Consider the following 24264-nt stretch of genomic DNA (forward strand, 5'->3'; position numbering starts at 1 on the left):
GGGAAGGGCTGCTTCATGCACTGTGACTCCATTCCACGCTTTGGTGTTTCATCCTATCTCCGGTTCTCCGCTGCCCCTGCAACACTTTGCCTCTAGACACGTCTGTGGACAGCAGCCACGGAGGGGTGAAGGGGCCCTTCCTCAGGTCTGCTCTGCTTCTTGACGAGCGGCAGCCCCACATGGTGGGAAGTGCCTGGTCCCAGGCCCCAACAGACTCAATGTTCCTGCTCTGTCACTGCCACTCGGGCCCCCTCAAAAGTGCCACCCTCTCCAGGCTGCGATTTCCTCACCCACCAAAATTGGGTTAAGGGCACCCACTTACAGCCTAAACTGGGCCTGGGGTGGAGGGGCATGTCAGTTTCTTGGCCTCGAGCCTCACGTCCGGAAGATGCTCAGTGAACAGGTCAATGAGCCCTGGCCCCGGTACCTGTCAGTTAGAGATACATAGTCCAGGCATGCAAGCAGATACTGCTCAAAACGTATCCGCCTGGCTTCTCGGCTCTGCTGAGGGCTGCCCCAGCCAGCTCCTACCACTTCAGGGTCTATCATATCCCTGCTGGTTTTCCAGAAGAAAGGAAGCAGCTCCTAAGAGCTGACTTAAGGCAGCAGGAGAAGATTTTCCCCTTTTTCATGTCTACAGGAGCCTCCCCAGTTTCTCCGCCCGGAAGAGGAAACATTGAGAAAAATCTTTGCTTTCTCCAAATGCCTTCTTTCTTGTGCCCTTAACAAACTGGAGTTGCCTCTGCCCAGGGTGCCTCTTGGCATTAACTGACCAGAGATGACTAGCACCTCCTCTCCTGGCCGGGCCCTGCCCTTGCCCCTTAGCTCAGTAAGAGGTGTCACTTTTATACCTCCACTTTGGGGGGAACCAGTCCACGTGGCCCTTCCTGGGTGCATCAACATGGACCTGGCACTGTCTTCACAACTCTGAGCTTCCAGATCCCACCATTCAGGGGGGAGATTGCACATCCCCACCCCTACCCCCGCCATTCCCTACTCCCAGAAGCCTCTCTGGCCACCATTTCTCCCTGGGTTTTCTCCTTTTTTGGTTACATAGGCCCCCCGTGGCGGAGCTCTCTGTGTTTTTGGCTTCCATCCGTGTTGCATGAGCGTGTTGGCTAGTTCTGCTCAAACACAGCTCTCCTGGGCCGACGCGTCCCAGCCAGGCTTCGTTGTAACCCCCTCTTCCACGCTGGCCTGACCTGAGGGTCCCTGTCGGGAGGTGGAGACCCGGGGAGACACGGTCACCCGTGCAGATGGGTGGAGAGGCCTGGTGCAGACCGCCGACGCCCACTATGCGGCCCCGCCCGCTATGTGCTTGCATGCCCGCCCGCCCGCCGTCCTCGCGGCCCGTGTGCGCGTGCGCCGCGTGTGCACCTCGCGTGTGCGCATGCGGCTCGCTCTCTCGCACCTCATTGGCTGCATAAACGTAGGCCTAAGTTGGCATGCTCCTGTAACGTACCTGTGTTCAAGCAGTCAGCCGGCCTCTGTTCTCCCGCAGGTTCTACTCATATTCTCACTCCCACCAAATTTCTCATGGACCTGAGACACCCCGACTTCCGGGAGTCCTCTAGGGTATCTTTTGAGGATCAGGCTCCAACAATGGAGTGAGAGCCAAAGAAACAAAGTAAAAGCAGCTTATTACACAAAAGAAACTCTTCCACTCTGAAGGGTTTTCTTTGATTTATTCCGTCACTCTTTCTTTTCTTTTTATTTTTTTCCCTTTTCAGTTTATTATTTATTTGATTTTCTTTTAACGAGAAAATGCTTGCAGTTCTTCACACCGATTGAAAATGTGTCCTGATGCTGCCCTTCACCAACCCTGCCCGAGCGCCGCTGGGCTCTGGCTTGCCAGCTCGCTCACGCCACAGGTCACCTGCTGCTCAGACAGCTGCAGCCCCCTGAGCTTTAAATGATCACAACCGCTATGCACAGCCCTGCAGAGGGGGCTGGACATGGAGGGATGCTGCAGGCACGGCACCTAAGCCTGCTGGCTGTGGGGTGAATTCCTGATGATGAAGAAGGCTTGGCACAGGGCGCCGGAACAGACCCCCAGTCTGTGGTAGTTAAATGTGTCAATACATTTTGCCCAGGTCAGGCACTTACCCCAAGGAACAATTTCTAAGGGGTGATGGGGTCGTAAGCCACCTGGTTTGTGGTGAACTCCAGCCACCAGTGGAAAGAGCTGGTGTCTCCTGGTCTAGGGAAAGCGGCACTTACTAGTCATTTGCTCTTTCGGTAATTGCTTTTAATTCCCCTGTGGGTCCTTCCAAGAGTTGAGAAGCATACCCCTCTCTGCAGCTGGAGTCTCCTAGTCAGATTGAGAGCCTTTGGGTAGAAATCTGTTCTCAACACTATGTGCTGTTTTGAAGAGCATATCCTCTCCCACGAGCTCATGCCTTTATCTCAGTTACCTGGGAACCTGTTGTGGGTTTGGTAGGTTATCCAGGTTTTATTCTTGCCCTTGAGAGAGTAAGAGTTCCTTGCTCTCTCTTTTCCACTCTTCTGTCGTGCTGGGAACCTCCCCAACCTGTTCAGACGGCAGACTGGCCCCAAAGGCCTCACTGCAGCATGCGTCGTTTCTTAGCTTCACTACACACTGTGATGAGGCCACATCTTGTGTGCATGCCCTCCTCTACTCCACTGACCACGGACCCTGGAAATGTCCCCTCCCCCACCCCTACCCCCAGGCTGAGATGTGCCCTGTGAGCCACCTGTGAGTGAGTAGCAGACAGACCAGGACTCTAGCCCCAGCTTGGCCACAAGCACCTGTGTGAGTGGGGGAGGTTACTCCCACTGGGCTACAGAACACAGGGAGGCTGGATCGCAGAGCCCCTCGGACTCTGGCCATCTGTGATGCCGTCGTTCAGTTGGAGACTCAAACCAGGCAGCCCTGACCCGCTCTCTGGCAAGCCCTCCCTCCATTCTCTGGGGAGTGAACATCAGAACCCTGGCTGGGTAATGTCAGAAGTATGCTTGTTTATTTTATAAAGAATGAGCTCCATCTATGAAGGACCTGCTCTAAAGGTTGGCCCTTGAGGCGGGGTTGTTCATCCCTCTTTCTTTGCCTTGGCGGAGAGATAGCTGCCCCGGGGCAGTAGGGAGGTGAGGAGCAGCAAGGGCCTGCAAGCCAGGACAGTGAGGCTGGCCATGGCGCTGGGCTATCTGCCATCCTGCCCAGGCTGCCTTTGCCTAGAAAACGAGGCCAGTGGGTGATGAATAAAAGCAAGTGTTAAAAAAAAAAAGTCATCCTTAAGAAGCACCTTGATAGGATGGTAATCAGAGAGATCTGGTTCTCATGCAGATGGCAGGTAGGTGGACAGCATTTGCTGTATTTCGAGACTTCTCAAAGGACATGCGGAGAAGGCAGTGGCATCCCACTCCAATACGCTTGCCTGGAAAATCCCATGGGTGGAGGAGCCTGGTAGGCTGCAGTCCATGGGGTCGCTAAGAGTCGGACATGACTGAGTGACTTTGCTTTCAGTTTTCACTTTCACGCATTGGAGAAGGAAATGGCAACCCACTCCAGTGTTCTTACCTGGAGAATCCCAGGGACGGGGGAGCCTGTTGGGCTTCCGTCTATGGGGTCGCACAGAGTCGGACACAACTGAAGTGACTTAGCGGCAGCAGCAGCAAAGGACATGACCACAGCCCTGGCAGACCCCTTGCAGAGTCAGAAAGAATCACAAACCCAGACCCCAAGGGTTCCTGCTCGGATTTGTCCTGGGATTCCTTGCAATCGGAGACACCTCTCCTTTGCTTTCTCTGTTTTACATTCAATCAGCAGAGAGTGTCTTGGCTGCCATTAGAGCAGAGAGAGCACTACAGACTGTATGTTCTTGGCTTCTGAGATGCTTTATTGGGCAGCGCTGTATTTTAGAGTTCAGTTAAGAAAAATCGAGGCACAGAGTCCTCATCCCTGCTACTGCTAAGTCACTTCAGTCGTGTCCGACTCTGTGCAACCCCATAGATGGCAGCCCACCAGGCTCCCCCGTCCCTGGGATTCTCCAGGCAAGAACGCTGGAGTGGGTTGCCATTTCCTTCTCCAATGCATGAAAGTGAAAGTGAAGTCGCTCAGTCATGTCCGACTCTTAGTGACCCCATGGACTGCAGCCTACTAGGCTCCTCCATCCATGGGATTTTCCAGGCAAGAGTACTGGAGTGGGGTGCCATTGCCTTCTCCAAGTCCTCATCCCAGGGAAGTTAAAAAGCAGATGAATGTCCAGCCTGCCCACTTCTGTTGTAATTGTCCAAGTGACTAAAGCCTAGAACAATACAGGGTGTTGCAGAGGCAGGGTGGTGTCCCACACATCAGTGTGAGCAGAAACTTAGCTTTTAGAGATGGGTTTAAATGGCAACCCACTCCGGTACCCTTGCCTGGAAAATCCCATGGACTGAGGAGCCTGGTAATCTATAGTCCATGGGGTCGCAAAGAGTCGACTGAACGACTTCACTTTAACTTTCATTCAATTTTTAAGGGCTTCCCAGGTGGCACCGGAGAAGGCAATGGCACCCCACTCCAGTACTTTTGCCTGGAAAATCCCATGGATGGAGGAGCCTGGTAGGCTGCAGTCCATGGGGTCGCTAGAGTCAGACACAACTGAGCGACTTCCCCTTCCCTTTCCCCTTTCCCTGCTCAGCAGTGAACGTGGGCCCACGAGTGCTCTTCTGGGCTGTGTGTGTGGATGCCAGTGTTGTGCTCCACCCTCCTGGCCCCTCCCTCTTCTCCTCGCCCCTCCTCCTTCTGGCCCTTCCCTCTCCTCCTGGCCCCTCCCTCTTCTCGCCCCTCCTCCTTCTGGCCCTTCCCTCTCCTCCTGGCCCCTCCCTCTTCTCGCCCCTCCTTCTGGCCCTTCCCTCTCCTCCTGGCCCCTCCCTCTCCTCCTGACCCCTTTCTGTCCTGGAGCTGAGGCCTGCTCCACCTGGCCCTGGCCAAAGGGGGAAGGCGTGGATAACTAAGCATACAGATGCCACCAAGTCTCGGCTCAGTCCCCACTAATCAATCCATCATTCCTCCCAACCAAGAAATGAAATATTTTGATCAGCTCTGCACCTTGGTGCTGTGGATGGTTTATGTTAAAAGGATTGACTATTAGCGAATGTCCAGAAAACGGTCGGAAGCTAATGAAAGGAGCTGCAAGGCCGACTTAGACCTATTACACAGCACTTACAAGGGGAAGAAGTTTTTTTGTTTTGTTTTTATGTTGAACACTTTGCTTTGTTTTAGATCAAGGTCAGATAAGTTCCACTTTTTCAATGGGACTCAGATTTGAATCTGAATTCAGAGCTGACCCAGTGCCCAGCTGCTGTTTGAACATTGCCTTCCACATCCCCTCCCAGGGCAGGAGGCCACAGGGCCCCCAGAATCAACAGCAGAGGCATGGCTTCTAGGCCTGGCTGTGCCACCAACATGCCCCACCGGCATGAGCATCTTTTTCTCATCTGTAGGATGCCGGTGGGCAAGGCCACTGTCTTCCCACACCTGGCAGATCATCTCACTCACCTGGGCTGCTCTTAAATGTGCAGTTTAAACCTACTATTCCCTGACACTGCCCTCAATAGTCTGAGTCTGCAGGATTGATTCGGGCAATTCCAGAACCAGCTGGATCAGCTGATCTGTCAGAAGTCTTCTGGTTTTCAGATGCTGTCAGTGAGGAGGAAGGATTTTGTCCTGGCAGAGCTCACTGTGGCCACAAGCTTTGACAGTCTTTGGATGACTTTGTTTTGAAGATCACCGTTCACATTTCAGATTTGCGGTTATGTAGGATAAGGGGGACCCTCGGAGTGGTTCTAGAGGGCCTGCATGGTCGGCCACCTTTGGGTTCAAGTGAGAACGTTTGCAGTGTTTGTGGTGCTGAGAAGTTTGACCAGGGTATTAAGTTTGATCAGCGATATCGCTGATTGCGTGGCAGGAATGGGTCTCAGGTGATTTCAGATTAACACCAGCTGGTCTGCATCCTTTAAAGGGACAGGAGCATGCCTGTGTGAGGAGCCCTAGAGGCCTCACTGGTTACCTGATACTCTTGGTCCTGGCTCAGATCGTAAGGAATCTGCCTGCTAATGCAGGAGACCTGGGTTTCATCCATGGGTCAAGGAAATCCCCTTGGAGACAGGAATGGCAGCCCACTCCAGTATTCTTGCCTGGGGAATCCCATGGACAGAGGAGCCCGGAGGGCTACAGTCCATGGGGTCGCAAAGAGTAGGACACGACAGAACGACTAACACTTTCACTTGGTCCTGGATGTTGTCTGTTTTCAGTGAAAGACTGGGAGCACCAGACGATCAGATAATATCCAGTTCTAAAGAATGAATTCCTTCACCTCTTTTTGGCCTCCCCCGAGCCCTGAATCTGCACGGAAGCAAGGTTAGGAAGCACGATGGTCTAGACATCTGATCAGAGGCCTTTTGATTCCCCTTTAAATCCAGTCTTTCCTCTTGTTTCCTGGAATCCAGTGGATGGCTGTTGGGGAGGACGTTAAGGATGGTTTTTCTGGCATGTGCATAGCCTAGGAAGCCCCCAAGGTAATCCCAGCCTAGAGTTCCCAGCAGCCATCTCTCAGCTGTAGACACCTAAACTGCATCGAGCTGAGACTTGGAGACTTTCATTCTGCCAGTGGTCCTGGTCAGAATTTGGTAACATTTATTCCTATTACCTCATCTAGGGATGAGGCCTTTGACCTTTAGGACCTGCAGGAAGATTCATAAGGTCACAGAAATGAGTGTCTTCGAGGGAGACAGGGACACCCTGTTGAAACTGGTGTCACCTTTGCCAAAGGAGCCTTGAGTCTGCAGAAAGAGTCAGCTTCGGGCACAGGGCTGGCACGGGCTGCACGCTCGCTCGGGACATCACGCTCGGCCCCTCAGGGAAGCAGCCAGGAAGGGACTGGTTCCTTACTCAGAGCAGTGGCTGGGGCTTGAGCTGCAGAGAAGTCTCTCACACCAGAGACGGCTTCTCCAGTGTTCTCCTGGTCTGCAGTGCCAGCCGTCGGGTCAGCTGCGAAAAGTAGCGGTCAAAGGCATACAGACCCTGCTATTTGGAATCACTCCCCAGGATCCCACCAAAGCCTTCTTCTGCCCGCCTTCAGGGTGGAAATCTGGCCTCCTGTGGTTTCTGGTCCCCTCTTCCCAGGAAGGCCTGCACCCTTGCCCGCATCTCCAGGGAGGCACATTTTCAAGGACGGGTCTCTTTTGTTCAGTTCTCTCCCACCGGGATCTCTTTCTTTGAAGCCTTCTGCTGCATGCGTGCAGGCGTCATGCTCACACACCAGTCACTTCTGTTGTTTTTGAGTAAGTCCATGTCCAAACCACACGATCCATGCATCTTTTTTTACTGCACTTATTAGATCTCTCTTTATGAAAAAGGACTTCATTTATTTTTATTTTTTTTATTTTTGCAGTAGAATTATATCTAATTCCATTAGCTTAAATTTTTGCAAGCATTTCTAACCTCTTACAATGTGCGGGTCTCTGCAAGGTAAGGCCTCAGGTTCCCCGGCCCTACCCCTTTCACACCTGAGGTCCCTCCCACCATGAAGCCCCAGCCAGCTGGCTCCCAGAGCACGGTGGCTTCCCCTGGGTGCTCTGTCCACCCCCTTCCTTCCGACCTGGACCTCTCTTTCCACACACAGCCCCCCTGCGAACCGCTGCCCTGTTCACCCCCCTCTTCCCCGCCATGTGGTTCGGCACTTCTCTCCCTGGCTTCACCTTGAGTTCAGGAGAGAATTAGAAGGATGGCTGCCCTGTCCCCTGGGAGACGGCACTGAGCCCAGCTGGAGAGACAGCACCTTCCTCGGTACAGCCCGGGGGACCCTGCCTGAGCCAGAGGAGGTGTTCTGTTCACCCATGACCCCCAAATGTCTCCTGGGCCAGTTGTGATGTGGCCCCAAACCCCAGCCCCCACCCCCCTCTCTGTGTCCACTCGACCGAGGCCAGGGGAGGGGAGGGGGCGGCTGCAGCTGTGGGAATGGACAAGGGCAGGGGAGGGGGAAAGTGTTTGAAACCAGAGGCGGCAAGCTCACAGGTGTTTTCTGCCTCCCCAGGATCCACGCACATTCTCACCCCACAGAAACTGCTGGACACGCTGAAGAAACTGAATAAAACAGATGAAGAAATAAGCAGTTAAAAAATAAGCCGCCCCTCCAAACCAAACCGAACCCTCTCCCCGAAGTGCTCGCAGCCCCGACCGCCTTGGTCCCTTTGCTGACCCCTCCTCCCTCTACCGCCTCCCCCAGCTCTGCACGCCCGGCCGGCACTGTCGCCGCTGCGTTCTCGTGTTTGGTGATGCCCTCTTCTTCTTGTTTGAAACAAAAGAATGCATTGTTTTTTGATTTTTTTTTCTTTAAGAGTCCCTTCTACGTGTATCCTGGAGGAGACGTTTGGGACGAGGGCCATGCTGCCATCAGGTTCCTGGAACCGTTTAGGGTGAATGGACACCTCCTCCCCATTAGTCAGGATTTTATGACCTTGTACATAGCCCAGCGTGACGTGTGCACATTTGCTTGCATATGGGAAGGTAGACGTTTGGGTGTTTTTAAGAACCCATTTGGGGTCGCTCCTGTTCGTGTTGGGAATCACTGAGCTTTCCATTCTTGGAGTATGTCAAACTGAGGGTGTCTTTTCTCTTCACTCCAGTTCCTCCCCCTCGGTGCCGGCTCTCATTCACGTGAGCTTGGAAGTGAAGCTCAGGTGACATCTCGAGAGGTTTGCACTGGAGCCAGCCTCTGCTCTCTCCCCCCAAGGGGCTCGCTCCCCCCATCCCCCGGTGCTGGGGGTGGGGGGTAGGGGTTGGGCCACAGGAAGTCGGGCTGGGTGCCCTGTCTCAGCGCCCTCCCTGGCCACAGCCACAGCGCTGTGGTCCTGTCTGCGGTCTATCACCGTGCCTGGATGAGAGAGGAGCAGGCTTCCACTGGGGACCTGGGTCTCCAGTTAGACCTGCTCCTTCAGACCCCATCCTTCCCCAGGCATCACCCCCGACACCACCACCAGAGCTCCTCTTTCTTAGTGAGGTCAGCTTGGGTAGAGCTTATGGCTCAGCAACGGACTAGGACTGGGAGGGTCCTGCAGGCTCCTGGTTCAGAGGTCCCTTTCCTGTCCGTGCCCCTGAGGCTTCAAACTACACGAAGAGTAGCCTGCTGGCTTTACACAGACCCCAATCGCACCCCAGATCATCCTCTGTTTAAGATACTCCCTAATACTTTATTTTGTGTAGTGTGGGGTCATTTGTCATCATGCTTGTAAGAAAAAAACAATCATTTTACTCTGTATAAAGATGTAGCTGTATAAAACTTAGCTGTTGATGCAGAAATCAAAGAGGCCAATGCAGGAAGGATGTCTCCTCATCCTCAGGACTCAGCGGCTCGTTCTCCGGAAGGGAGCACACTCTTTTCTGCTGCTGCTGTGAACTATAACGACAGTGGAAGTCACAAAAAATGTCCCGCACCCACCCCCCACGCCCTTGAACCCCCCCCAGACCGTGTGTGTATATTACTGTCTTGTGGCATCGTCGTTGCAAACGTGTGTGTGCTAGTTCTCCGCTACCCCCTCCCCTTTCAGAATATATCCTCCGCCCGCCCGTTAGGTGCATCGTGGCGTTCTCTTCTCAAGGCTTTGAAATCTTCCCCCTTTGCACTCAGATTAGTTTTCAGGTCTGTGTCCCTGCCCCCCTGCCCTTCCTTACAAGATCTTATTTCCTTAGGACAGACTGTAAGGACCTGCCTTGGTTTCTTCCTGTTAAAACTGCTTGTTTTGTCCCCTTCCCTTGACCAAACGACGCTCATGCTTCAGGACCTTGTTTGTCCAACACGTTGGTTTTCCTTTCTCTGTTATTTATATAAAAAATAATTTATCAAAAGGATATTTTAAAAAAAGCTAGTCTGTCTTGAAACTTGTTTACCTTGAAATTATCAGAATCTCAGTGTTTGAAAGTATTGAAGCACAAACGTGTATCATCTCTGTACCGTTCTGTACTAAAGCACTCGAGTCTAATAAAGAAATAAATCAGCACCCGTTCATGGTGTCCAGGGTGACTCGCCACCCGGTTTCTCTTGGGGAGCAGGAGGAGAAAGGCTTCATCGATGGTCCAGTGGGGAGGAGCCCAGCTGCCCCCGGCCGTGGCGTGGAGCCTTCTGGATCCAGGTCACTGCCACTACTAGGATCTAGGGCCGTCTGGAGTCTGCAGACAATCCGCAGAGTGTGCACCACACTGCCTGAGAGCGGGCAGTTCTCGGTAGGTTGTCTCTCAGCCTCAGAGACGGCAGGGCTGCGTCTCGGCAGGTGGCCCCGTCCATGAGCCTGTGGTGACGGTGCATTCAGGGCATGTGATGCGGTCACTGCATCAGCCTTAGTGTTCTCTCTTCCTGCTGCCACACCACCTAGCCTTCCAATGAACTTTCAGATCTGGAAGGCATGAAGCCTGTTGATGACTTGGGGAGACTGTGATGAGTTTGGCCCAGCGTGAAGAGGGGGACCCTTACGTTAGGCTCATGGTGACACTGGGAATATTTCAATCAATTTCAAATGAAGCATGGTGACCTCATCCATAAGCCAAGCAAATTCCCCCAATACCAATCACAAAAGAATACATTTTAGAATTAAACCAATTAAGTCCATCCCTAAAGGTGTGGGAGAAACCCAAACAACAGACAGCAGAATTACACTCCTTGGAGGAAAAAGTGGCACCAGAGGTAATGCTGCTAAAGTGAAAGGAAAGTGAAGTCGCTCAGCCGTGTCCGACTCTTTGTGACCCCATGGACTGTAGCCTACCGGGCTCCTCTATCCATGGGATTTTCCAGGCAAGAGTACTGGAGTGGATTGCCATTTCCTTCTCCAGGGGATCTTCCCGACCCAGGGATCAAACCCAGGTCTTCCGCGTTGTAGACAGACGCTTCACTGTCTGAGCCACCAGAACCCTGTAAAAACCAGGTGCTGGGGACTTCCCTGGTGGTCCAGTGGCTAAAACTCTAAGCTCCCAATGCAGGGGGCCCGAGGTTCAATCCCTGGTCAGGGAACTAGACCCCACATGCCCCAACTAAAGAGTTCCCATGCCGCAGAACTGAAGAACTCACATCCTGAAATTAAGACCAAGGATTCTGTGTGCTCCCATGGCCAGATAAATAAACATTTTTTTTTCAAAGCAAACCAGACTGCATCACAGGGCTACCAGCCTTCTCTTAACCACCCCCCCACCAAGATCTCCGTTGGTTTTGACAACACCTTTAGACAAGGAGTTTTCAAAGCTCTGATCCAAATAAAGTCAGCTCCCTCGGGCACAGCTGTGGAGTACCCTGTCCTTACAGACTGCCTTTCCCCGGAGCAGAAGCCATGCGCTACTGCACTCGACTGGGGACAGACCTACTCTTCCTGGAGTGACACCTGCTCTACAAGTGGGCTCCAGGGTAGCAGTCCCTGCTCTTCTCAGCTAGCCCCTCTCGGTGTGGAACCTCCATCCTAGGAGCTAGCTGAGGTGACAGCCATCAGGGTACAGGTATTCCTAACCTGCCACACCTGGAGTGGGACCTCTACCCTCTGTCTGGGCTGGTACGGGGACGCCCTCTGTTCTACCTATGGGCAATAGACATCCTGCAACATGGGGGAGGGGGAAGGTGAGATAGGGTGGCCGTCTGCCCCTTCCAGGGAGAAACTGGAGCCTCAGACTAGGAGCTGAGAGGAGAGGGAGCCCCCATCTTCCTGGCCATGCCTGCCCAGAGGAGTACATGCAGGTAAAGCTTGCATTACACAGAACTGGTGAGGGAAGTGAGCTTTTTGTTTTTTTCCCTGACACCAAATACATACCACTTTTCACACCATTTCTCCAAGTCTCTGGCTCCAACTAGGTGTCTGACAGTTACATCAGTTCTGACACTAATTATTCAGTGAATGCAGACCCACGGATCAAGGGCTCAGTCCCACAAAACTGCCCCCACTTCAGACAAAGGGGTGCCCACACTACCCTGCCCAGCTGATTACAATTTGAGGGGTCTCACAACCCCCTCCTCAGGTTTAATAGTTCATTAGAACAACTTACAGAATGAAGGAAAGCACTTTCTTTGCTGTGACTGGTTTATTACAAAGGATACCACCAGAGAACAGCCAAATGGAAGGGACGCACAGGGCAAGGTATGGACTTGGCAGGGGGGCGGGGGTGGTTAGCCAGGAACTTCCATGCCCTTACCAGGCACACCACCCTCCCAGCACCTCCCTTTGCCCACTAACCCAGAAGTTCCCCCCAAACTCTGTTGTTTAGAAGGTTTTATGCAGGTGTCGTTACATAGGCAGAGTTGATTAAATCATCAGCCAGTAGTAATTGAAACTCAGTCTGCAGCCCCTCTGCCCTCTCCACAGGTTAAGGGTCGGGGGTGGGAGCTGCAGAAAGTTCTAACCCTCTAATCCTCTGCCCGGTGTTTCTGATGAGCAGCCCCCACCCTGAAGCTCTTGCCCCTCCCCTCTTAACCTCAGCAGCATAAACTCGGGTATGTGGGAAGGGGCTTGTTATGAAGAGCAGAAGATATGCCTCTCAGGAAATTCCAAGGGTTTTAGGAGACCTGTGTCAGAAATCCAGTGAAGTGAAAGTGAAAAGTTGCTCAGTCATGTCTGACTCTTTGTTACCCCATGGGATTCTCCAGGCAAGAATACTGGAGTGGGTTGCCATTTCCTCCTCCAAGGGATCTTCCCAACCCAGGGGTAGAACCCAGGTCTCCCACACTGCAGGCGGATTCTTCACCATCTGAGCCACCAAAGAAGCCCAAGACCATTAAACAAGTTAGTTAAAATGAGGTCAACAAGGTGGGCCCTAATCCAATCTGACTGGTATCCTTATAAGAAGAGAAGATTAGGACCCAGAGAGACAAGGGTGCACATGCCCAGGGTCGGGCCGACCACATGAAGAGACAGGAAGAAAGCTGTCTGCAAGCCAAGGGGAGGCCTCAGGAAACAACCTGCCGACACTTTGGCCCCCGACTTCCAGACAGAACTTGACAAATTAGATTTCTGTTGTTGAAGTCATCTGGTGTATGGCATTCTGTCATGGCGGCCTAAGTGGATTCATATAGTTGCCCAAGGCAAGAAAAGCTTCATAGAGTTGCTGAAATCAGGAGGACTGCTGACAGATACGCCCAGAAACTCTGACAAGGCTCAACACTGACCACTCCACTGACCACTCCACTGAGCACTTGGTGTTATTCAAGGACTACCTGCCCTGAGCACTGTCCGCAGGCACCTTCCCTTAATCAAAGACAGGCTTTGATCCTGCTTCCAAGCTTTCCTAATCCTTTGATGAGAAAGCGCAAGGCCAGGGACTTCCCTGGTGGTCCAGTGGCTAAGACTCAAGCTCCCAAACAGGGGGCCTGGCTTCAAATCCCTGGCCAGGGAACTAGATTTCACACACAACTAAGAGTTCACATGCCACAATGAAAAGATCCTGTGTGCTGCAACTAAGACCCCGTGAACCCAAATCAAATTTTTTTTTAAAGAGAGAAGGCACGATACCAGGCACTTTATGATAACTCAGGAAATGGAGGTGATGTCTACTCACTGTTCAGCCACATTTGGGTCAAGAGAATCAGTCTCAGTGGGTGTTTCGGGCAAGGAGGAGCTGGACTCCTGTATCTGGCACAAGCCCTCATCTGTGATGATGGCAAACACAGGTCATCTGGTGGCGTCTGTGTTTGTACCTTGGCCTCAGGCAAAACGCAAATATGCATGTGTGTGTGTATGTGTATATATATAATATGTAATAATATATATCACAGCTGATAAGGAAGTGCATCGTTGCTCAAATACTAGACTCATACTTGCAGAGATTCTGTAGATTTTTCTTAAATGTTTCTGCATTTACTGCATGCCTTAGAACAATTTCCAGACACTTTATTTTTTTATTGGAGTATAGTTGATTTACAGTGTTGCTGTTAGGAGTTTGAAGTGTACAGCAGAGTGAATCAGTTATACATACACCTCTGTCATTATTTTTTAGATTCTTTTCTAATATAAATTATTTCAGAGTATTGAGTAGAGTTCCTTGTGCCATTCAGTAGATCCTTGTTAGTTATCTGTCTTATATATGGGGCTTATATATGCCTGTCTTATATATGCCTGCCAATGCAGGAGGCATAAGAGATGTGAGTTCGATCTCTGGGTTGGAGGAGGGCATGGCAACCCACTCCAGTATTCTTGCCTGGAGAGTGAGTGTATATTAATCCCAATCTCTGAATTCATCCCAGGGAGTTCATCCCCCTGCCCTTCGCCTACATCTGTGACTCTATTTCTGTTTTGTTCAGTTCAGTTCAGTCGCTCAGTCGTGTCCGACTCTTTGCAACCCCATGGACTGCAGCATGCCAGGCTTCCCTGTCCATCACCAACTCCCAGGGTTTACTCAAACTCATGTCCATCTAGTCGGTGATGCCATCCAACCATCTCATCCTCTATCATCCCCTTCTCCTCCCACCTTCAATCTTTCCCAGCATCAGGGTCTTTTCTAGTGAGTCAGTTCTTCGCATCAAGTGGCCAAAGTATTGAAGCTTCAGCTTCAGCATCAGTCCTTCCAATGAATATTCAGGACTGATTTCCTTTAGGATGGACTGGTTGGATCTCCTTAGTAGGTGCTCAGTAAATATCTATTAGCTGAATAAGATAGCCTGGGTGGGGGTCTGGAATGGCACAGGAAAGGAGCTCAATGGACCCTCCCTATGGCAAAACAACAATTGGTGAAGATGATTTCTTAAGAAAGAAACAATCATTTAAAGTGTCTGGAGGTACAAATTAACTTATTTATAAAACCATAGTCCAGGCTATGTTTTTTTTCAGTAGTCGTGTATGGATGTGAGAGTTGGACTATAAAGAAAGCTGGCTTCCTTGTCTCCCTTGGGGCTGGGCTTCCTCCCTCCAGAGCCTCCTAGAGATGGCAGTGCTCTGAGTCCACAGGCCACTGACCTGGGCTAACACTGCAGTCTGCTGGGCTGTGTGCACTGCACCCACTCCCCTCCGGAGACCCAGCTGCCAGAGGGGTTGCTGGACTTTGTGGTCTGGTTCACTCGCTAAGTCGTGTCCAACTCTTGGCAACCCCATGGACTGTAGCCCTTCAGGCTTCTCTGTCCATGGAATTCTCAGGCAAGAATACTGGAGTGGGTTGCCATTTCCTTCTCCAGGGGATCTTCCCAGCCCAGGGATTGAACCCCGGTCTCCTGCATTGCAGGCGGATTCTTTACCATCTGAGCCACAAGGGAAGCCCTTCTAGGGCTCTGACCCACTGTAATATTCCCATGTCACCAATTTCCTCTTGAGGGAAGGGTCTCCCAGAGCCCAAAAGAGTGCCCAGTGAGCCTGGCGTCCTGGTCTCTGAGACGCCATGGTCTAAGACACCCAGGCCTGTGGCCTCTGTGGCGCTGTTGGCCTTGGAGCAGGAGGCTGGTCCCTGAAACCCATCCTCGCCAGGAAGAGGGAAGGTCCCTTTAAGCCTAGCTTCGCATCCTAAGCTTGTTGCTATGTATGCAAGGAACTTCCTTAGCAACCACCTGGCCTCTTAAAGAGGCCCTGGAGTAGTGGTTGCCACCAGCCATGGCTCCTAAAAAGAAGGGGGCCAAAGAGCCCGAGCTCAAGAAGAAGAAAGGTGGCAAGAAGGATCCCAACCTGGCCAACAAGCCCATGGAAATGCCTATAAGCGAGGAGATCCGAGAGTTCTACCACATCCAGATCCGCGACCTGGAGGACAGGCTGGCCCGGTGGGTGGGCGGGCAGGGTGGTCCTGACAGGTCAGGGAGTGACTCACAGCTGGCCACTGTGCAGGTTCAGTCGGTGGGGCCCCTGTGTTCTGGCCTCCCAGGGGATGTCCAGACCCACCCCCATCCCTGCCTCAGTTTCCTGGAAGATAACATTGGGAGGCTTCATGATTCTGAAGAAAAATGGATTTCTTGGCCCCATCTTGGCTCCCAGAGTTTCCAGGGGCCCAGTGCCTAGTTAAGAGCCTAGCCCATCCCCAGGCAAGGACTACGTCCCTCCTGCCTCACAGTTGCCCCCCGGGACCACACATTTTACGTAAGAGGGCAGAGTTCAATCGGAGGGACAAATTGGAGATGGCAGCCCCCTGGCAAGTGGGTGACCATATGCCCCTCCTCCCACCTGCCCCCCACCACCCCCCAGTGCCTGTGCCGTGATCCCCTGAGCTATAGGCCCCAATGGCTCTTCCAGCTGCCAAGCCCACTTGTCCACCAGGGCTGTTTTTCCAAATGTAAACGAGGAGGGCTGTGCGAGGTGGGTGGTGGTGTGTGGAGCGGGGGATTCTCTAACTCTCCTGAGACATGCACTTGCCCACTTTTCTTATTCTTCCACTAGTTCCTGGCCCAGTCTCAGGATGACCCTCAAAAGACACACCCCTTTGGTGGTGGCTCAGATGGTAAAGAATCCGCCTGCAGTGCAGGAGGAGACCCAGGTTCGATCCTTGGGTCAGGAAGATCCCCTGGAGAAGGGAATGGAAACCCACTCCAGTATTCTTGCCTGGAGAATCCCATGGACAGAGAAGCCTGGCAGGCTACAGTCCATGGGGTCGCAAAGAGTCGGGCACGACTAAGTGGCTAACGTGAGGAGTCACATGTTGCTACAAATACTCACAGCTGATGTTGAGACCTTCCTGAACTGGTGCTCATTGTGTCCCTAAAACCGTCCCATGAGAGACGCCCTCTAGTCACCCCCATGATAAGTGGTGGAGAGACTGAGGCTCAGGGAGATAGGAAGGCACCCCAAGGAAGAGGCTCTGGGCCGGCCCTGGGCCCTGACTTCCCTAAACCTTGCTCCACAGATCAGGTCATCCAGCTTTGCACCCTGCACCATGCTTCCGTTCAGAAGATGTTGGTTGAGTTAGTTGTGAAGTTAAACATCTTTCCAAATAGTTTCTACCCATTATTCCATTGGAAACTAGAAAATTGCTTACACAACAACTCTTAAAAATTCACACGCTTCCCTCAAGTTGGAAACACCAGATGGAATGTATTTGGGAAAAATGCATTTGAGAGATGGTTATTGGGCACTTATTATGTGCCAACTTCCTCTGCCAGGCCCCCCAAAATACAGAAATGCGAGGAGTCAGGTCTTGACTTCCCAGTGGGACAAGGGTCAATCTACAGGATAGCCCCAACGAGAGGACCTCAAATGCTGCCTCAGGGCCAGGAAGGCTCCACGGAGGCGGCAACACAGGGGTTCACTCAGTGAAGGAGGGTAGGGAAGATCACAGGTGCAGAAGCTTGGGCTTTGAAGTGTGATATATTAAGCAGGGCACAGAGCTGGCAGCAACCATTATGCTTAAGACCCTTAATTTTGGGGTATCAGACTGACTTGGGTTCAAGTTCTGATTTTGCCATTTACTAACTCAGGGATGCTTCATCCCTCTGTGCCTCAGTTTCTTCACCTGCAAAATGGGTATAATCATCATAGCCCCTACTTGCTTGGTTGTTGTGGATTCAACAAACACACTGAGTATCTACTACATACCAGGCGCTAGGTGTTGGGGACACAACTGTGAACGTTAACAGAGGCTCCACCCTCCCAGAGCTTACACCCTAGTGATGTTATGCACATAAAGCGCTGACCACAGGCATCAGCTGCGGTCACAAGCACTGACCAGGGGAGATGAGGCTGGAACCTCCAGTGCCCCACTATGGGAGGGTCCCGGGAGCAGCCTGACTGCCTGGAGGCCCCCTGGACCCCCGCCCCACATTTACCCCAGGTACCAGCGGAAGTGGGATGAGCTGGCCATGCAGGAGAAGCTGTTTCGCCAGGAGTTTGAGCAGCTGGCCAACAACAAGAAGGAGATCGTGGCCTTCCTCAAGCGCACGCTCAACCAGCGGGTGGATGAGATCGCCGACCTCAATGAGCAGCTCCAGAGCCTGCAACTGGCCAAGGAGATAGAGAAGGATGCCTTCGAGGCACAGCTAGCCCAGGTGCGCCACGAATTCCAGGAGACCAAGGACCAGCTCACCACCGAGAACATCATCCTTGGTGAGGGGTACTGGCCGGTGAGCCTACAGGCACACACCACAGCGGGTGGGAAACCCAAGGCTCTGTCTCTCTGGGCTCTCCCACTGTCTTTGTGACCTTGGGCCAGCCCTTCTCTCTGACCCTGTTTTCCCACCTGGGAAATGGGGATGATACATATTCCTTGAGCAACAACAGCTACATGCAGCTTCCCATATGTATCTTCCATGTAATGGTCCCAGCAATCCTGAGGCAGGAAATACCATCACCACCTGCCGCTGGGTAGGTGAGGAAGCACTTCAAGAAGGTGGAGTGTCTTGCCCAAGGCCACCCAGCTGGCAAGGGTGGCTGTGCCTTTCAGCTGACAGCAGGAGTGCCTGATCCAGAGAAGGTGTTCAGAGTCAGAGGCTCTTGTCACTGTCACTTTCATGAGAGTAGAGAGTGTCAAGGGGGGCTTCCTGGAGGAGGTGGAGCCTGAACCAGGCTTCATAAGACTTGGGGAGGAGAGGAAGGGCATTCCAGACTGACCCATAAAGGTGGGCAGGATTATGTGTGGGGACAGGGGACTGGCCCTAGTGGATGGGGAAGGGTGGGGGGCGTCATCACGCAAAGCCCTGCTGCCCCCACCCCCGGGGCCCTGCCCTCCCGAGGCGGCCCCTCACCAGTCCCGTGCCCTGTGGCGGGGCAGGGGGAAAGCTGGCAGCCCTGGAGGAGTTCCGGCTGCAGAAAGAGGAGCTCATGCAAAAGTTCATGTCGCTGGAGGACCAGCTGCGGAAGCAGGAGAACGAATACAAGGACTACGTGCACAACCTGGAGAAGAAGTCGGTGCTGGACAAGGACAGGTGGGCAGGCTGCTGCTGGGCGCGGGACCCCTCACCGAGGCCAAGGACAGCCAGGTCTTCAGGCCTCCGACAGCCTTGGCTTCTAACTGGGCAGGGGGAACCATGCTAGCTCTCTGATGCCCTGACTTGCCATTCCTCAAAACTGTGGCTGATTTGGGGGGGCGGGGGAGTGGGTGGAGAGAAAATAAATAGGTCCCCAGTTCTCACACAAGCATTGGAGAATCCCTGGACATCCTTGTACCACTTTTTGCGACTTAAATTATATTTAATGGTTCATCATACACGGACATGGTTCAAAATAGTACAAAGGGTCTATAATAAAGACCTCCTGCTGGTGGCCCTGGCCCCTCCTGTGGGAGATGGAGCAGACAGGTCTAGGTGCTCTGGGGACTCCCCCTGCCCGAACCGCGCCTCACCCCCACCCATCCTGCCTAGACTGAGAAAGGAGATCATCCAGCGTGTGAACATGGTGGCCACGGAGTTCCGCAAGGTGGCCACGAGCCAGATGTGGGACACAACCAAGCGGGCCATCACAGAGAACAACGCGGTGACCCTGCAGTTGGCCAAGATTACACGACAGGGCACGCAGCTGCTGGCGGAGAATGAGCAGCTCCGGGGCCACCAGGACGACCTGTGCAAACAGCTGGAGCTGCTGGAGAACTCCCAGAAGCTCATGGCCAGGAAAAGCCGGGGCCACCAGAAGGTGCACACTCCCGGCCCTCACCCCGGGGGGCTTGGCACGGAGAGCAGGAAGGAAACCCAGGGCCCTGTACTCGGGGCAAATACGGCCCCTGCAAGGGTGGACCTGGGGTCAGGGCATGGGGGAGGGCTCTGGCCCCCATCGCTGGTTTGTATTTGACTTGGAGCCCCCATCACTGATTGAAGGGGAACCCAGCCCCGGGGCACCCACCCACACAGGTGACTTAACGGGTGCACAGCAGCCCTGAGGTAAGTCCAGTGGGTGCTGGGCTCCCAGGGCCCCGGCCAGCCTCTCTGGGGGACACGGGGCTGGCTGAGGGCCTGTGGCGAGGCCCAGAGCATGGCCACCTGCCCACACTGCAGGTCATCCTCATGCTGACGGAGAAGTGCCGCGAGCAGCAGCAGAGCATGGCTGAGGCCGAGCGGCTGCGCGTCCTGCTGGGCCAGCTGGAGCAGGACCTCCTGAAGCAGCAGCAGGACAATCAGGCACTGAGGTGCGGAGCAGCGGGAACCCCTCCGTCTGTGGTCACGGGCCAGTGACTCCCGCTCTGTACAGAGGCCTGGAGGCTCTGTCTGTCACACAGGCTGAGGCCCGGGGCTGGCTGGAGAGAAAAGGCAGGGCCCGTTGTCCTAGGACGGGGAGGAGGCTGACCTGTCCTGTCCTGGGCCCAGGAACGAAAGAGACCAGCTGAACCTGCAGCTGGAGCGGCGGCAGGCCGAGGGGCAGCGGCTCCAGCAGCAGCTGAGCAAAGAGCAGGAGGTCCGGGCGAGCCTGGAGACGGCCCTGGCCCAGGCCACCTCCTTCCTACAGGACATCGTGCAGGTGAACTGGAAGTGGGTGAAAGTGGGGGGGGGCGGAGGGCAGCGAATCAAGGAGCAGAAACTGCCTGGAGACAAGCAGACCACCAGAGATGGCCAAGCCAGGCCCAGGGCCCATCTCTCCCCTGAGAGTTTCCTGGAAGATCTGTCTTTTTCTGATTCTCCAAGTCGAAGAGCCATTTGAGGTCTCAAAGGAGCTGGACAAAGGCCTCTGAGGCCCTGGAAGTCGTCAGTCTTCCCATCTGGAGAATGGGTATTCCACCACAGCCAGGGAATACTGAGATTAACAGTCACTGGGGTTGGAGTTTCCCAGCGGTGGATGCTGGGGCCACAAAGGGTCTGACCTGGTAGGCCCACCCATCCCCTTCTCGGCAGATGCAGCCTAACAAGGAGGACGGTGACTTCGACGTCATGTTCCAGCTGCAGCGCAAGGAGATGCTGCAGCAGTTGCTGCTCATGCTCGGCTCGGCCGTGGTCTCGAGCCCCCAGATGGCCGAGGCCCTGCATCGGGAGAGCCAGCCCTGTGGCCTGCCCAGGGAGGGGTGAGTGCATGACCCCGCATGACCCCGCGTGACCCCTATGGGACACGTCCAAAGGCTGTCCTCGGCTGAGCCGGGGCCGGAAGCCTGGCTCCCCGGAGCTGCTCTGAATCTCGGCTTCCTCGTCTAAGATGTGGAGGGGATGACACCAGTCCCCTCCCCACAGCCAGGGCAGCAGCACCCAGCTGCTCAGGACGGGGTCTCTGCTGCAGCAGCTGTCCGGCATCATACCCTACCGGCCTGGGGACCTGGGTCTGGTACCTCGACGGATCCACATCCCACCCAACCCTGAGGACCTCAGGCTGCTCTCACATACCACCCGCATGGGCAACTTACAGACGTACAGCAGCCCCGAGGTGAGGGTGCCAGGGGCCCCCAGGGACAGCCAGATGAGGGCCACCCTTGGGAGCATATCACAGCTCTTCCACACCGTAGCTGTGTGGCTCTGTGGATGTGGCTGGACCTCTCTTAAGCCTCCACTTCCCCACCTGTAAAATGGGCTGAAGAAAGGTGTGTCAAGGCCTCAGTGGACCCAGATGCGCCCACACATCCCCTGGGAGGGGAGCCTGCTGGACCCTGTGGGCCCCTCCTCCAAGGCAGGGGAGGGGTGGGAACCCCGAACCCCCCCACGGAGGCTTCAGCTTCTAAGCTGGCACCTTTATTCTTACAGATCCACACCTCTGCTCCTCAGAAAAGGTTCAAAAAGCTTAGTCTTCCTGAAGTTTCCCTACTTTCGAAGTAGGACACGGAGAAAAGACCAACCTTCTATCCTAGAGAAGGACTGTTCTGGCCACAGTCCCCGCGTTAGTCCACAGGCAGCCTGGGGCAGCCCAGAGAAGAGTTATATTAAAAAAAAAAAAAAGACCCCACAGGCTGGCGTGGCACCTCTGTGGGTGGGTGGATGGGCGCGGGCATGACAGTCGGGCAAACAGCCGAGTCCACCGGCCTCAGGGGCCTGACGAAGACTCCCGGCTCCGCTGGTGGATGTGGCCCAGGAGCAGGTCCACAGCACGCTCCAGCACTGGAGGCAGCAGCTCCTGCTCAGCAGGGGAGAAGCGGCCCAGCACATAGGCCTGCACTGCGTCCCGGTGGGTCGGCCGCCCGATGCCCACCTGCAGCCGTGGCATTGCCTGTGGGGGAACCAGAGGGGGCCCAAGGAGCTCTGGTGAGAAGGAGTGGTGGGAGCCCTGTGCCAGCCCACCCGACTCAATGCAGGATGGAGGGGCAGACTTACATTGGAGTTGAGGCAGCTCATACAGGAACGGACTCCATTGTGGCCCCTTCAAGGGATAGGAGGGGGCAATTAGTGCTTCCTTGGGTCAGCACCCTTCACCCCATCCACCGCCGAGCCTGGGGTCGGCACCTCTACCCCCACTTGGAGGTCAGCTTCTCTATCCCACCCTGACCAGTTCAGGGCCTCACCTGGCGCTTCCTCCCAGCTTCAGAGCCACTTTCCCCAGCGGCTTGTCCAGCTCATCGTGTACCAGGTAAACTTCCTCAGCAGTCAGTCCAAACAGCTCCACTTGGCCCAGGGAAACAGTGGCTCCGGTTACTACTGATCTGCCCAGGAAGGTTGTCCTGACTCTGGGCTCCCATGAGGAGAGGCCACAATTAACCCCACTTGGTGGTAAAGAACCCGCCTGCCAATGCAGGAGACATAAGAGACGCGGGTTCAGTCCCTGGGTTGGGAAAAATGCCCCCGGAGAAGAGCATGGCAACCCACTCCAGTATTCCAGCCTGGAGAATCCCATGGACAGAGGAGGCTGGGGGGCTATAGTCCATAGCATCTCAAAGAGTTGGATATGACCGAGCGACTAAACCACCACTACATATAAAGAAACTGAGATTCTCAATTTCTCAGTCACCCAAGGCCAGGCAGCAATTGGAGCTCAACAGGTACCTGGAGCTCTAGGTGAACCGATTTGCTGCAGTCCAGAATGCCCCCTCCGGGCCCCTCCACCCTCCCGGGTGGCACACACATGGGGCCCTCAACTTACCCGCCTGGGCCACACTGTGCCCGTTGAGGTTCATGAGCCTCCGTGGCCGGAGCAGGACCAGCTGGGCATCTCCGAGTGAGGCCTGGGCGAGGTCCGCGGCACAGCGCCGGTCGCGTTCCCAGCTCTCCGCCACCCCCAGCCGCCGCGCCAGCTGCCCCAGCACTGCCATGCCCACGCTGTGCCGCGTGCCAGGAAGTCCAGGGTTTCCCAGACCTGCCACCTGCGGGCGACATCAGGGAAACTGAGGCCCGACAACTCTCCCCATAATCTATCTCACAGCGCGCCCCCGCCCGGGGCCCCAAAGCAGAGGAAGGTAAATGGAAAACTGCAGGAATGGGTTAGGGCCACGAGGAGGAATCCAAGAAACTCCAAGACTCCAGAAGGCCAAGTGGAAGCGCCCCCCGGTGTGGGCGGGCAGGGCCCCCCCGGTGCAGGAGCGGAGTTCCTGGAAGTCTGGAGCCCATCGAAGCATCTGACCATTTCTAGATAAGAAAACTCAAGAAAGGGGGAGAACTTTGCCCAGGAGACTGTGGCAGAACTGGAGCTAGGGCCCAGGAGTCCCTACGGGGCTTTTCCCCCAATCCACTCACCAGCCACCGCTTCCCCGCAGGCCGGGGTTCCAAAACACAGCGGCTCATGGCTCGACTCAGCCACAGCCCGGCGCGCGAGAGGCCAGGGAGCCCCATGCTGCCCCGTTTCAGGACGCGGACCCCGCCCCCTGACGTCAGCCAGCCCCCGAGCCAGTCGCAGCCGCCCCTAGCCGCTAACGCCCAATCCCGGGCGGGCCACGTGGCCGCCACCCTTCTGAGGGGCGGAAGTGGCCGGGCGGTGGCCTAGTCTGGGCGTCCCCGCGCATTCCGCGGTGCCGCGTCACAGTCTCCTGCGAGGTTTGTTGGGCTCGCGGAGCCCTTGTTTGACCACTGGATTGGGAAGGAGTGTGCCCTGTTTTGACCCACCCCTGGGACTCTGCCTCGCTGCGGAAAGCCGGCAAGCCTTTTCCTTGGCTTCCCCAGCTAATAAAAACTTGCTAAAGCCATTGCAAGGAGTCATCTCTTAGAGCGTTGTGGGTCGGGATGATCCGCTGGAGAAGGGATAGGCTACTCACTCCAGTATTCTTGGGCTTCTCTGGTGGCTCAGACGGTCAGGAATCCGCCTGCAATGTGGGAGACCTGGATTCCATCCCTGGGTCGGGAAGATCTCCGGGCGGAGGACATGGCAACCCACTCCAGTATTCTTGCCTGGAGAATCCCATGGACAGAGGAGCCTGGCGGGCTACAGTCCATGGGGTCGCAAAGAGTGGGACACGACTGAGCGACTAAGCGCGCAGCCTCTTTCCGTCTCGGTTTGAAATTGGATTTCAGGGATTGGACTCTTCGGGATTCCGGGGGCGTGGCTAAGAGGGGCGGAGCCTGTGGG

At 54.7% G+C, this 24264-nt stretch overlaps 3 protein-coding genes across 8 annotated transcripts in view; 2 read left to right on the forward strand and 1 right to left on the reverse strand.

The window, feature by feature from the left end:
• STXBP1 (syntaxin binding protein 1) overlaps nucleotides 1-9999 on the forward strand; it is a 67386-nt gene extending 57387 nt beyond the window's left edge. Inside the window, exons 19-20 of one of the 3 annotated variants that reach the window (XR_002181823.2) lie at nucleotides 6256-6361; nucleotides 8037-9999. Coding sequence is in view for 2 of the 3 variants with exons in the window: in XM_019970885.2 (XP_019826444.1) it covers nucleotides 1502-1611 (110 nt within the window). In the remaining variant the exon portion in view is untranslated. Of the gene's footprint in view, nucleotides 1-1501; nucleotides 1628-6255; nucleotides 6362-8036 lie in introns of all 3 variants that reach the window. The other 2 variants (XM_019970885.2, XM_019970886.2) reach the window with 2 other exon arrangements.
• A 5500-nt stretch (nucleotides 10000-15499) lies between these two features.
• Nucleotides 15500-21724, forward strand: CFAP157 (cilia and flagella associated protein 157). The gene is made up of 9 exons (XM_019970892.2): nucleotides 15500-15707; nucleotides 17705-17976; nucleotides 18641-18794; nucleotides 19230-19497; nucleotides 19857-19987; nucleotides 20166-20316; nucleotides 20688-20854; nucleotides 21018-21207; nucleotides 21522-21724. The coding sequence occupies exons 1-9, from the start codon at nucleotides 15544-15546 to the stop codon at nucleotides 21591-21593; spliced, it is 1569 nt and encodes a 522-aa protein (XP_019826451.2). The 5' UTR covers nucleotides 15500-15543; the 3' UTR covers nucleotides 21594-21724.
• PTRH1 (peptidyl-tRNA hydrolase 1 homolog) lies at nucleotides 21494-24203 on the reverse strand. 4 transcript variants are annotated; one of them, XM_070799280.1, is made up of 5 exons: nucleotides 23954-24203; nucleotides 22849-23068; nucleotides 22274-22406; nucleotides 22086-22131; nucleotides 21494-21981 (listed from the first exon to the last, which is right to left on the reverse strand). In XM_070799280.1, the coding sequence occupies exons 2-5, from the start codon at nucleotides 23015-23017 to the stop codon at nucleotides 21799-21801; spliced, it is 531 nt and encodes a 176-aa protein (XP_070655381.1). In that variant the 5' UTR covers nucleotides 23018-23068; nucleotides 23954-24203; the 3' UTR covers nucleotides 21494-21798. The 4 variants fall into 4 exon arrangements, with proteins under 4 accessions (XP_070655381.1, XP_019826453.2, XP_019826452.2 ...); XM_019970894.2 differs by lacking the exon at nucleotides 23954-24203 and adding an exon at nucleotides 23439-23553 and having other exon boundaries at nucleotides 22274-22373; XM_019970893.2 differs by lacking the exon at nucleotides 23954-24203 and adding an exon at nucleotides 23439-23553.
• Nucleotides 24204-24264: the final 61 nt, after the last annotated feature.

The sequence above is a fragment of the Bos indicus genome, chromosome 11 (genome assembly GCF_029378745.1).
Source record: "Bos indicus isolate NIAB-ARS_2022 breed Sahiwal x Tharparkar chromosome 11, NIAB-ARS_B.indTharparkar_mat_pri_1.0, whole genome shotgun sequence".
NCBI classification, from domain to species: Eukaryota; Metazoa; Chordata; class Mammalia; order Artiodactyla; family Bovidae; genus Bos; species Bos indicus.